Source organism: Strigops habroptila, chromosome 2 (assembly GCF_004027225.2).
Source record: "Strigops habroptila isolate Jane chromosome 2, bStrHab1.2.pri, whole genome shotgun sequence".
Taxonomy (NCBI): domain Eukaryota; kingdom Metazoa; phylum Chordata; class Aves; order Psittaciformes; family Psittacidae; genus Strigops; species Strigops habroptila.
In genome coordinates, this window is record NC_044278.2 from 112382759 (window position 1) to 112396193 (window position 13435).

Below are 13435 nucleotides of genomic sequence, written 5' to 3' on the forward strand. Positions count from 1 at the left end.
CAAAAGGGACTTGAAAGGAAAATTAAGAAAAGGGGTCAGCCCTGCACCCTTTGTAGAAAAAGAAGTGCCAAATCACCTTTCTGGTCTTTGCTATGAGGGAGATCAGATCGGGAATTTTGTTTAATGCTTAGGCATCCATTGGCTGGATTTTCTCAGCACAGTCAGATGTGTCTAGCATCAGCCGCATTTACCGATCTAATACTCATCTCTAATATTCTAAGAGAATCCTCTTGAAAACATACCCATGAATGAAAATAACAGTATTACATATGAACACATACTATTTGCTGAAAAACACAATACAAAGAAGAGTATTGCTTCGACGATGTCTGATACTACTGGATTCATCCTGCAACACTGCTCAATAAGGAGAGCATTGATTTGGAGTTAAAAGACCTCAGAGATTGGACAAGTGTCAAATGCAACAGTATTTCCAACAGTATAGAAGAGTATTTTCTGAGAGCACAGTTAAAAAAAGATGTCTGCAAATATCTGTAGATGTCAGTAAGTACATTTATGTGCAGTATTTTCACATGAATAAGCTCACTCAGTCAATGCACAGCCTTTGAAAAATCATTTGCCTTCAGTGTAAACCTACAGCCCTTGTAGGGTCTCTACATGTATACAATGAAATATGTATATGAATGTATATGAAATCCAGGACACAAGGGTTACAAGGAGAGAAGAAGGGTCAGAAGATTGTTGATGAATCTGGAGTCGGGTTCCTCTCTAAAGACCCAGAGATGTGCAGTGCTCAGTGCTGTTGAACTGTAGGATTTGGTTTGATTTTGCTCCACCCAAAAACGTGCAGTGCTGATGGGTGCTATTTACTGGGGAGTGTTAAATGAAAGTACGACAGGATTGCAAGCAGAGGGAAGATGCGCTTCCACCAGGGAGCTACGTCTGACACAGGTGACATTAGGATATGTGTGGATAACTTCAAGGCTTGACAAAAACCAACTTCATGATGCATTGGGGCCTGCTGGCAAATCTGTTGTGTTGCAAGGTCAGCAACTGGAGACAATAAATTTAATAAAGCCTTTTGTATTGATTTTATTGTATGATGTTATGAGTCTTACATGTTGACCCAATTATCTTAGCTCAGTTCTCAAAGAGGGATTATGCCCCATGAGTTTCTTTCTGATGTGTTATAGTGGAAACAAAGCAATTTAGGCAACAGGAGACCTACCTTTCTTTTCAGTGCTACAAATTCAGCAAAAACTTTTTCAGAGGCCACAATATTATCTCTGTAGCACTATGGGTGGGATTCAGCTCACCTGACTTGAGCCATCTAAATCTTAGTTCCTCACCCAGACTCTAGGTTTCTTTTATAGTTGGTGGTGACAGAACACATCTCCAGAGGATGACCTATGTGTTCAAAGTAAACGGGACTTCTCATCCTCTAAAGGGTTTGTTTCTGACTGAAAAAGGTGCCTACCAATCAAACATGACGTTTAACATTTTGATGAAGATCCTATCCTTGTACAAAATGAGAGGAAGCCTTTGGTAAATGCTCTATTTCAGTGTTTACATATTTATGAGGATTAATAAGGATTATCGTTGCTTCACATTCTAGGTCAATCAGGTTAAAGCTGACTCCAACACTGACTATCCTGACAGTGAAGCCAGGGCAATGCCCAGCCTGGATTAGAGAATCAGGAGTAAAGCAACCCAGAAGACTTGGATGGCTGTATCCAAAGACTCAGCAGGGGCTAGATCTTAAGCTTCATAATTCTGGAGCATGTCCAGAGGAGATCCACTGACTGCACCTGAGTGACACTAGATTAGAATTAATATCAATTGGATTCTACCTGTGACTTTCGCTTAACATGGACCTCATCTAATTTTAGACTCCTTTCTGGCATATGTCCAGGGGGAAGAACCAGCACATTGACAGACTGGGAAGTCACATGAATTGTGACACGTAGGGTAGATACAAATTAATCAGATCACCCCTTCTGTGCCTTAGCATCTACTAAAAGGGCAAACCTGAAGAGCAAGAGAAGATCTTTAGACTCAGGTATTTCAGATGTGATGATAGAGCTGTACAGTCAAAACTTACCATCTACATATGGAGCTCCTTCTGACAGCTTACTGAAGCTTACACCATGGGCCATAATGCTATAGCTTCTTCTGGCTTTGTTGGCAAAAGTAACCAGCACTGTATCTCCCACTTCAGCTTTTATAACAGGGCCTTAAAAGACAAGAGTGAGATAAGGTGTTAGAAGAACTACCCTCTAATATGTTTCCATCTAAACAAGAGAGGGGTGATTGGCAGCTGCACGCATGAAATTCCCCTCTAGATTTAAGTGGAGCTGCATTCAAACCTAGTGTAATAACAGAAGGGGAAAATATTCACTGTACCAAGTATTCCCAGGTGCTTCATGTCGTCTGACCAAATCTTCTTACTGAACGTTGCATCAGTATATTCCACATAGCGAACTTTCCAGTATTGCCCTCCTATTCTGTCAGTCCCTTGTGTGAAATATATTGCAGATTCACTGTGGAATTAACAAATCGTATTGGTTAAATAATCTGAGGTTCAGGCAGACGCCTTAATTTCAGATAAAGTTGTAACTCCAGACATAAGACAAATGACCCCCCCAAGCTGCTAGTTAGCATACACTCTTTTAGCGAACGGAGATATTACTGATTTGAATTACAATTCTAAATTAGTTGACAAAAGTACATTTATTGTGCATGAGACTTTAATGTGTTGAACCCCAGTTTACTTAGGGAGATGTCTATGTTAGTTTACCTCTAACTACCTTAGGGCAAGACCTGTGCCATTAACTGTGCACAATATGGTTCTAATCCTTGTCAGCTTTCCTGGGAGATACTGTAATACAAATATCTTCATTAGTAGTAAAAGGGGGCAAAATCTGCCATTATGGCACCTCCAGAGATACAGCAAGTGTAAGTGTGAAAACTGTCTAAGGAGTTTCGATGTACACTCATTAACTCTGTTGAACTTTGCGTACCTCACAAAGGCGCAAAGGGCTCACTTTCTCCATAGACTTAATGGATCAAGATAAGTGCTTCCAGAAGGCAACTCCAAGCACTGCAGTTACAAATCTAACTTCCCGGTAAGGTTGTTGAAATCCATTCCTCCCTACCCCTTTCAATTAAAGTTAATAACAGTGCAGGACCTAGCCCTGGTGAATCACTGGGGAAGTCTCACCCTGACTCCTGAAATTAAAGCACAACTGGAGAGGACTGGAAAGCTTACCTGCCAGTGGCGTTTAAACCCTGCCCAGTGAATTTATCATAACCGTCAGGTCCATAATTCCAGAGCACCTCTTCAGCAGCGATATAATATCTTCTCTTGTGACTGAGTGGTGAGGGTCGAGACATGTTTTTCTGGCAGATCTGAACATCGTACAATGCCTCCATGCCACCTGGGAAGAGAAAGAGTCTGGACTCTGTCCTTGGCCAGCTGTGGAGTCAGCAATCTCATGGGTACAAATGCGCATTCAAAACTCTCTAGAAGCTACATGGATTGGAAAAAACTACTAGGGTAAACTTCTATTTTTAAAGACATCCTCTGCCTACACTGGGACAGATGCTAGCACCCTTCTCTTGCAAGGTGGTACTTTATGCCATAGGTGAAACCCACTGACATCAATGACAGTCTTTAGTGGGCTTATCTAGTCAATTCTTTAATCTGGGTAAGGATGGTAGAATAATTTTGGGAGTCAGAGTGCCTCATGAAGTATACAAAATGGCATCATCTCCCCTTGACTTTCACTGAAATAGAGGCTGGTTATTACCACACTGAAATGATCTGTTGGTTGCCAAATCAAGTCTGTTTTGCCTAATGAAAATCCCACTGAAACCAATGTGCAAGTTCTCAGAAGCAAAAATTCTCCCAACTCATCTCTGATATGATAATTATATATTGCCTGCTGTCGTAAGACCTAGTTTATGATATGTGCTTTTAGGCTATCGCACCACACAAATATCACATCATCATCAAATTCCTTCATGTAAAGGTTTCTGAAAACCCTGCCCATTTTTGTCTGATTTCTGTAAAGGAAAAAGCTATGAAGTGTTCAGCTGCCATGATTTTCTTTATGTGTTTTTATGTGGTGGTGTTTCTCTTTTATTTTTATGTGTTTCTTTATGTTGTTCTTATTTACAACAAAAAATTATGATGAAGACTCATAGAAAGCATAGCGTCAGCACGGGTCTAGCAAGCCTTCTTCATGTGAATTGCACAGCTAAGCTATTCATACTAGCTGAAGATTTGGCCCAACATGTGTAATTTCCACTGGCGACTAAACTCATATTCATGATGTTTATCTGGTGAAGGACTTCCAAAGTGTTCAGTTAGTCACAAAAAAAAGGTGTGAAATCCTGCTTCCCCTGGAAACATCCCTCAGTTTTCTTTTCCAAGCATAATAAAGGCTGGAACTTCTGGAAGGATCAGGGAGATCTATAGCAACATACCTCGTAAGTGCTCGTTAACCTGGCACGTTATCAGCCACCTCCCCGGGTTCCCAGGAGTCATTTCCACTGTGACGAACGTTGCTGGGAACAGACCAATGACATCTGCCCTCTGGCCTCTGCTGATGAACGTGTGGCCATAGAAATATGCAGCGTGGATATCTATCTCGCTTCCCATGCCAAACAAGTGCCAGGACATGGAAGTGTCAGCACACATCTCCAAGCCGGGGAGATTGCCATAAATATAACCATTAACAGCTAAAAACAAAAGTATGAGACTTTATGAGAGGTGAAAGAGAAGTGCCAAGTCCCTCTGACCCCATTTGTAAGGATGATCCTTTCCTGGCCCAGGAAAGAAACTGTCTCAATGTCCACACTGACAAGGCCCTCACAGGCTCCTTGATCATTTTGGACATACAGCTTACAGCTCTGGGTGATCAAATGGCCCAAATTCTCTGGTTGGATCTGTGAAAAACTTCCTGGGTGATATCAAGATTTACAAAGGCCAAGTCATCACCAAAAAGGCCTGATAATGAAGTCAACTTGTTCTGCAGCTATTTAACATGTCTAAAATCTGTTTCCTCTTATTCTGACTCATAAATATGCCATTATACGCCAGGCTTAAGCAATTTAGATTTGAAAATTATGATATCAGTCAAATCAGTCTAGTCAGCTGTCTCTTCCTCAGCTTCCACACCTGACAGCGTACCAGGACACTAGGAGAATAAGACTCATGTTTGCAAAATGTTTTAACTCCTAGGCTCCTGAACAGCCAAAACATAAAGAAATGTCTGGATTTAACTTCTTACACCAGATTTCCAAATGGCACAACGTACTATAGGCCAATGGATACCTAAGGAGTGGTTGTACCAGCCAGCTCACCATCCACAGGGCCCTTTGAGAAATGCTGGGCTCTTCCAATACACACATCTCCAAGTGCTCTGCAGCTTGCTTTTCTCTTTTCACAGCTGATCAGTGACCAAATGGCTTAAATCTGTTGCCCAAGATAAAATGCTAAACAAATGGCAGAGCTGGGCACGAAAGCCAAATCTCCTTTCTGCAAATCAGTGTGTTGTGCTGTATTTATGCAGAGGCTTTTTATCAGCACTGCTTCCACATCCTGACCCCATTCCTTGCTGATACAGGTAAAGGAGAGGCATCACAAGGGACAGACAGTCCTACTGAAATGGAAAGAGCCTGGTCACTGCTGTAGGTCACCATTTGCTCAAGAGTCCTGCTCACCATGCATTCGGTTGCTGGTCTGGAAACCTTCATCCTCTTTATCAACTGTGGCTGGTTCTAAGCAGAACGTGTTTATATTCTCATCAAGATACCAGCTGAAGTTTTCATCTACAATGCTAAACATCAGGGCAAAAGTGTTAGCAGCACCAGTCCCTTCTATTGAGGTCTCATCTGCAGTTCCTAAATCACAAACGAAAAGGAAAGTGATAAAAAAAGCCTTGGAAGGGATTGAATTTAAAAGTGACGATAATTTTGGAGCACTTGAGGAAATACAATGCTCTTCCCACGATCTATAGGCACCTCATTTTGAATCTCACCTAATTTTGCCCCCCCTCCAACAGACTTTGAACAGATGAGTGCCTCCAGAAGGCAGTTCATCTTGCCTAAGTTAAGCTAATATTTCAGGATCACTTTAATTTGACATAAGCACAAGTATCTGCCAGCATCTGTGGTCCCATTTTCCACATCTGTGGCCCACTGCACCCAACCCAGCCCTTTAGTCAGTGTCTACACAGCAAGCCAGGTCATGCTCCTGATTGATAGAGCCAGAAACCAGTGACTTTTTATTTTGACCAGTAATTGAGGAGGGGCAAGTTTTGTTGCATTTCTGTTGCATTGAAGTGACTGGTGAACCATACCCTCAGAATAAATAATAAATAAATAAATGTGGCTTACCCTCGATTGGCTAACAACAGAGCCTCAACAATTATCTAGGAGTAGATAGTCAAATTTAAGAAGGCTGAAGGCAGAATGAAAATAATCTGTCCAGGCGAAGTTCAGTATCATTATCTCAGTGACCATTTGGGGAACAACCTGAGACTATAGGAGTGGCAATACTGATCAGGCTATTAATACTCATTGGCAGGTTTAGACTTCATTCGATCATCCAGTCTACTTCTGAACCCAAGAAAACCTTTGCTTCCCCTGTCTCCCACTGAAGGGAGCCCCAGAGCCTTGCTGTCAGGCCTGTAAGGAGCCACACACCACCACTGGAGAGAGGACTACAGCAGTAGCATCATGAAGATATCCACCTTGATGAATTCAAGACCAAACATGCAGATAACCTGGCCTTTCAGGCTAGGACTGTTCCGAATGTGCTATCTCCCGGCTTCATTTATTATTGCATAGTCATTGGCTCAGTTTCATATATTCAGGCAGTTCTGCAGAACTCAAAAGCTCTCTGGGAGAATGTAAGTCTGAGATTTTAATTGTGTGAGTTAAGCTGGAGACCAGGCCTATCCTTCCTATGTTGAAGTATTTCTCTTTTTCATGTACAAAACCCGCTTCACTTACATGTTCTGCATATAAAATCAGGGCTGATTTTGTACTGTAGGAAGTACTGAAAAGAGGTGGCAGAGTTACACATGCCCAGGGGGAGAAGGGGATGGCTCAGCTGATAGAGGGGAGAGAGGTAGTACATAGTCCCTATTGGCTCCAGCACAAAATCATCAGGCTATAAAGTATATGGGACAGGCTGCCACCTCAGCAGTTCAGCGCACATCCCCATATGGTTGTGATAAACAACTTGTGAGCAAAAATAGATATAAAATCCGTACGGGGGAAAAATGACAGAGAACATTGGGGTTTCAAATATGCAAATGCCAATGCCAAAGTCACCCGCCCAGCCCTATTTTCATTTCCTGGACAATGAGTCCTTTGCTTGTCCTGAAATGATCTCAGTTTGGGACCATTTATTTTTGGTCTCAGCCATGACTGGCTGGCCACAGAGCATGCTGCAGTCCCTCCACCAGCTGAGGCAAATCTCTCGTGAAGCCAAAGGGGAGCAGGAAGGGGGTTGTCCCAGAGCTACAATACCTACCCTGGGATGCTCCTGGAATGGCCCAGCTATTCCTTGCCCCTTTTTATGGGCTATGTAGGGATAGACTCTAGACCATCAGGTTTATACCTGTAAGCAAAAATGACTGTTAAGATGCCAAGCTTGGCAGAGGGGCTTGCTTTGTCACTGTTTCTAGCTCAGTACCTTTTTTACAAACCAGCAGTGGCCCAATTAAACCAGATGCAATATCTCTTGGTGTGTCAATGTGAGAATGGTAAATCCAAGTCAAGCAGTTTGAGTCTGCCAAAGTTGGGGAATAATCTTTCCTTACAGGCCATGTGTACGTGTAATTTCCACCGGGAACAACAAAGTCGTCCTCTTTGCTTTTACCACCGGTTCCATCAGGGTAAAGTGCTCCTAATAGATTAAAAGGAAAAAGGAAGCTTTTAGGCCCCCCCTTAACTGTTTTCCTTAAATAAATGTGTAATTTCTTCTATTTTGTCACAGATTTGTAAAATAACAGCACTCACAAACAGAAACACTGAGAAATTGTGAAAAAAATCAGAAGTTCTTGTAATACCATCAAAAAATGTTGAGAATTAAAATCTATTATTTGTCAGTAGACAAAACTCTAGAAATACAGTAAGAGTCTCTAATTTTTTCTTATTTGATTCTTTACTGTCATCAGTCATCTACAGATTTTGTCAGCTAATATTGTATATCTTTTCACAGAAACTGATGCGAGTAAGGAATGTAAGCAAATCCATACAGTCCTTGAACCAAAATAGACATGCATAGGTTTGAAAATCTGAAAATTAAATCATGCCTGTTACAGCCCCACTGGTAGGAAAACATTTACTTACAAGAACTCCATCTATTCAAACAGGCTAGAAGTAGAAGGAAGGAGGAAAGGTGCTTCGGTGACTTATAATTCAGGAAAATAATTCAGGAAAAAAGACCCACCTAACCTGTTCCAACACTGGATTTATCCCAGGCGTTGAAGGTTTGTGGCAAAAAGTTTTAAGAGACGAGGCTGTTCCTGGTTTTAGTCATCACCTGCAATTACTGAGGAGTTTATGAGAGGGTGATCTAAAGTCCTCTGATGTCAATGGGCAGAACAATAAATAGTTGTACCAACTTTTAGCTGAGATATTAGCTACTCCAGGGGCAAAGGAGAGGAAAAGGCAAACCAGCTTTTACCTTCGGAGTCCTTGTCATAGAAGACCCCATGCGGATGCACAGAGTATGGGCGGGAACCAAAGTTTTTTAGATGGACGATAAAGACATCCTCTTCTTCTGCTTTCAGGACTGGCCCGAGAAACCCCAGCCATGCTGCTTTGGGGATCTCCTGGGAGTAAGTGTCATCTGTGAATTGCCTAAAAACAGCCTTTTTGTATACACGTCCTATCCGGTTGGCTCCTCTTGTCGCATACACGCTTGCAAACCTAGTGTGGGAAGGCAAAATAATTTAGAGACCAAAAAATTCCTTTAAGAGCTGATCAAATAACTGGTGCTTGCAGTGCATATAAATAGTTCCCTGGGGTGTATCACACAGCTGGTGGAATAAAACCTGAGGAATAAACCTGGAGAGTGCTAGGCAGGGTCCAAGTCCCTTTCTGTGCAGTAACAGTCATCCTACTTGCAGGTCTGGTCTTTAGCATGGTTACTACAAGTCCTCACTTGAGGACCAGCCACTCAGGCCTTTCTATACAGTTTTAGGAGATTCTCCCTGTTTTGAAGGTTTGAAACCTCACATCTGAAGGCATGACTGTTCAGAAGGAAAAGAAAACCAAATAAGAGCAATTCTAGGCAACCAGTTTGACACCCCAGAGGAGTGGCAGGAAGTATTTTGCATTAGATACATCATTTCTACATTCCAGGGTCTGTTTATAACAACTCCAAGTGATGGAGAACCCACTATAAGGTCAGTGGTTGACATATTATAGCTATTAAATACCTGTTCCCTTCAAATCCTGAATTGCATTTGTAGTCTAATATCATCTAGCTCCACACTTCAACCGCTGGTTCCCATCAAGCCCTCTCTCAGATCAAAGAAACCACGTACCATCAAGAACTTCTTTTCTATGCAGGCACTTGCATAAGTTTTAATTAATTGACTAAATTGCTTTCTACCCTTCTTCTGCACAGACCAAGTACACTGACATTCTTCATGCCACAGATCTTTCCTGAAACTCTTTTCTGAAAGTCTTCCATTATTTATCTATATCTTTTAAAGTCTGAACACAAGAGCTCCACACAATAGGCGAGTAATATTCCAACTAAAGGCAGAGGTGCTCCCAGTAAATATTTCTTCCACTGATGGAAATTAGTTTTTGTCTTTTAACTATAACATAGCACTGGCAAGCCATGCTCATCCCTTCTGTTATGGTATAAATCTTTTTTTACTTCTCTCCAAGTTACAGCTGACAAGTATGATACATGTTCTTCATGCCCTTCGTTCCACAAAGAAAGTGGAAATGAATCCCTTTTTGCTACACAACCAGCAGTGGACTGTATGATAAATTTCACCATAGTTGACTGGTCCATGAGTTTCTGCATCCCCTGAAGACTGGTTGAACTTTCATGCTTCCCAATAAACTCATAAAAAAGCTGAGCTAAAATTTTTCTGAAGTATCACAGGCGGAAATACAGCAATTTTGTGTTTATAGTGAGTTTATCTGACTGGCCATTTCACCTGCTTGGACCCGTTTTATTTAGGTGCTTTCGTGCAGTGCCAGCAACCTAGGTGCTGGATGTCACATGAGATGAAAAGTACGATTTGCTATAATTTCTTCACCATAAAATCCACTACTCCCCCTTTTCGAGCCATCTCTGTGTGACGCCACAACTCACAACGTTCCCCATCTGTGACCTCCATGACCACTGTTTAAGCCAGTCCCTGAAGTGATCCAGATACAAAAGCCTCCAAAAAGAATGCTTTTTCATTGAAAAATGTGCTTCATAATAAGGCAAGATCTCTTTTGGCACAAATGGAAACATTGCCAATGATACTGCTGGAGCAGAATAAGTTGGCTAGGATGGAGGGCAAACGACAGGAGATTCTCAGTCTGCTTCTTCACAGAATAACGTATGTCAGATAAATACACCTGAAAAGCATGGTTAAGGAAGGAGTTGCCAAGAAGTCTGGAGTTTCAGTGAATTAGCAGGTCTTTGGTAACTGTCTGCATACATAGCAAGACCTGGCGAGTCACACCATGCTCACCGAAAGAAGATACCTTCCAATGCCTAGGGAGAAGAGCTACTACAAGAGTTCTACCACAGAGTAGTAGGTGGTGTCAGTAGTAGCGCAGTGTAAATGCACATGCTTCCTTACCTCATGGCAATGCATTCATGTGGCTATGCCCTAATTCAAATTAGAAATTGACTTTTAAAATGTTTTAAAAGAAATTTTCCCTAGGAAAAAAAAATCAAATAGATTTCTTTTCCCCCAGAAAGTACTTATTCTCAGGAGATATGTTCTCAGCAGAATCTTTCCCATTTCATCAGCCACCAAGTATTGTAAATGAGGTGCTGCAGTGGCACCATGTTTTCCCCATGACAACAGTGCCCTTATGCCCTTGGCTTTCTGGCCAGACAACATTGCACACTCTCCCACAACTTTACACCTTTGGGATACAGGCTCTCCTGCAGGAGAATTGTATCCCAGAAAAATACACTTCTTGATTAGGGTTTGTCAAATGCTTGACATGAGTCTAACTTCTTTAAATGCATTGATTAGGGATTATAAAATCCAGTTAGGTTTTGAAGTTCAAGAAATCACACTGAAAAGAACCCTGTAGTTTTAGGCACCAGAGACCTTCTCATTGCCTAAAGTCATGCTGTAGCATCTCTGTTGTTTAGAACTGTGCCTGTCTCATACTTGAAGCCATCTAGGAGTCAAGAAAAGAAGTCTTTTTAGTGCCAGCTTTCTGAAAGGAAGTCCATTCAAATCCTCCACTCATTCAGAGCTGCAGAGCCCGCTGTCAGAGGAATGGGTATATCAGCTTAAGCCAGCCACAATGTAGGCGATGCTCTTCTGTGCAGGGCATCAAGAAACACAAGAGTCATGAAGCCAGAAATGGGTCACAGCATGAAAGGAGCAACCTGGCCTCTTAGCCCTGGTTAATTATGGGTTTTGTTTAATCATTGTCCAAAAGAAAACAATCAATGAACACTTGGAGAGAAATCATACATGCCACTGATGCCCTTGCTGTTGTGTTACAGACTCAGGCTCTTTCATAACTTCCGTTCCTTCTATATCCACACTCTTCAAAGGACAGAAGAGTTTCCTACCCAAAACACCCTGATGTTTGGGAGTTTCTTGGGTTGCAGACACTTCAGTCTCACTCCTTCTGTCTAGAAGGGGTACAGCCCAGTTCCTTTAGCTACACAGACATGTATTTTCGGCACGTCCTTTAGGTTGCCCTCAGTACCCAGTAACAGAGCATACTGGTTGTTGTGAGTCCTACTCTAGGTGTCCAGACTGCCCCATTTCATCCAGGAAGACTTTTGGGTGCCCAACACAGCCTTGCAAGTAGGTGGTAGCTCTTTGCCTCTTTACAAGTGTAGTTGTGCTGCACATTGCAGTGCTTTGCAATTAAAGTCCTTGGCAGAAAGACTGCCCACGTTGGAGCTAATGATATCAGCCCCAGGAGCTCACAGAATCACAGAATAGTTTGGGTTGTAAGGAACCTTCAAAAGCCATCTAGTTCCAACCCCCCTGCAATGACCAGGGACATCTTCAACTAGATCAGGTTGCCCAGAACCACATCCAGCCTGGCCTTAAGTGTCTCCACAGATTTTGCATTCACCATCTCTCTGGGCAACCTGTGCCAGCGTTTTACCATCCCTCATTGTAAAGAATGTTTTCCTTGCATCCAGCCTGAATCTCCCCTCTTTTAGTTTAAAACCATCTCCCCTCATCCTATCACAACAGGCCCTGCTAAAAAGTCTCTCCCCATTTTTTTTATAGGCCCCTTTTTAGAACTGAAAGGCTGAAATAAGGTCTCCTTGGAGCCTTCTCTTCTTCAGGCTGAACAAACCCAACTCTCTCACCTTTCCTCATAGGAGAGATGTTCCATCCCCCTGATCACTTTTGTGCCCCTCTCTGGACCCTTTCCAACAGGTCCATTATCTCTCCTGTACTGAGGACTCCAGGGCTGGGGACAGCACTCCAGGTGGGGGTCTCACCAGAACAGAGTAGAAAGAATGCGTGGGTAAGAGTGATCTCTCCTCTACACTCCGAGATGCCTGGATCATGAGCGTGTAGCCACACTGTGGGGCTGCTATGTCTCCTCACCGCCACAGTGCAGCCAGAGATGTGTTGAAGGGAACTGGCACAGGCCCAGTGCCACAGCCCCTGCTGCTCCATCAGTGGACCACAGAGCGTTTCCCCCCTGTCCCTCTTCTGTCTTTCAATAAGAGCTTTTTCTCAGTGCTCCATGAAGTCTCTGCTGCCAGTGCCATTCATACCAGTGCATCACTCATCCCACAGTTCCTTCCACCCATCTCCTGAGTCCCCTGGAGATTTTCTTGTCTTCAGGATAGTGTCCTACTGACCTTTCATCTCCTGTCTTTGACAACAGCTCTCAAACACCATTCCCTGTCTTCTTTTGATGCTGTCTACTTCCTTGGGAAACACTTCACATTCTCAATCACTGAGTTAAACATCCCCTTCAACTGCATCTCCTGTTTCATTCTTTCCCACCCACTGGCTTTCCGATATGTTGCTGCAGTAGTGGTTTCTCCAGCTGCTGTAATGGTTAAACACATCCAGTTCTCTGAATCTGCCTTTGCCTCTTTCTTCCAGTGGTCACAATGGGCCTATTCTACTGGACAATCCCTGCCAAAACATCTTTTATCTGTCATTTCACTCTTGTCACAAGAAGACAAACTTTCTGTCTGCTTCTCCATCCTCCCCCGCTCACTTCAAACTGCTTCATCTTCCTGATGACTTTGTGATATTGCTGC

General features: G+C 42.7%; 1 protein-coding gene across 1 annotated transcript in view; it reads right to left on the minus strand.

Annotated features, from left to right (window-relative positions):
* Positions 1 to 13435, minus strand: part of HEPHL1 (hephaestin like 1) — a 34186-nt gene that overhangs the window by 14975 nt on the left and 5776 nt on the right. The window contains exons 2-8 of the mRNA XM_030476319.1: positions 8666 to 8910; positions 7670 to 7882; positions 5689 to 5868; positions 4450 to 4704; positions 3230 to 3398; positions 2365 to 2501; positions 2063 to 2194 (exon numbers count right to left, since the gene is read on the minus strand). Of these exons, the coding sequence (XP_030332179.1) occupies positions 2063 to 2194; positions 2365 to 2501; positions 3230 to 3398; positions 4450 to 4704; positions 5689 to 5868; positions 7670 to 7882; positions 8666 to 8910 (1331 nt within the window). The remainder of the gene's footprint in view (positions 1 to 2062; positions 2195 to 2364; positions 2502 to 3229; positions 3399 to 4449; positions 4705 to 5688; positions 5869 to 7669; positions 7883 to 8665; positions 8911 to 13435) is intronic.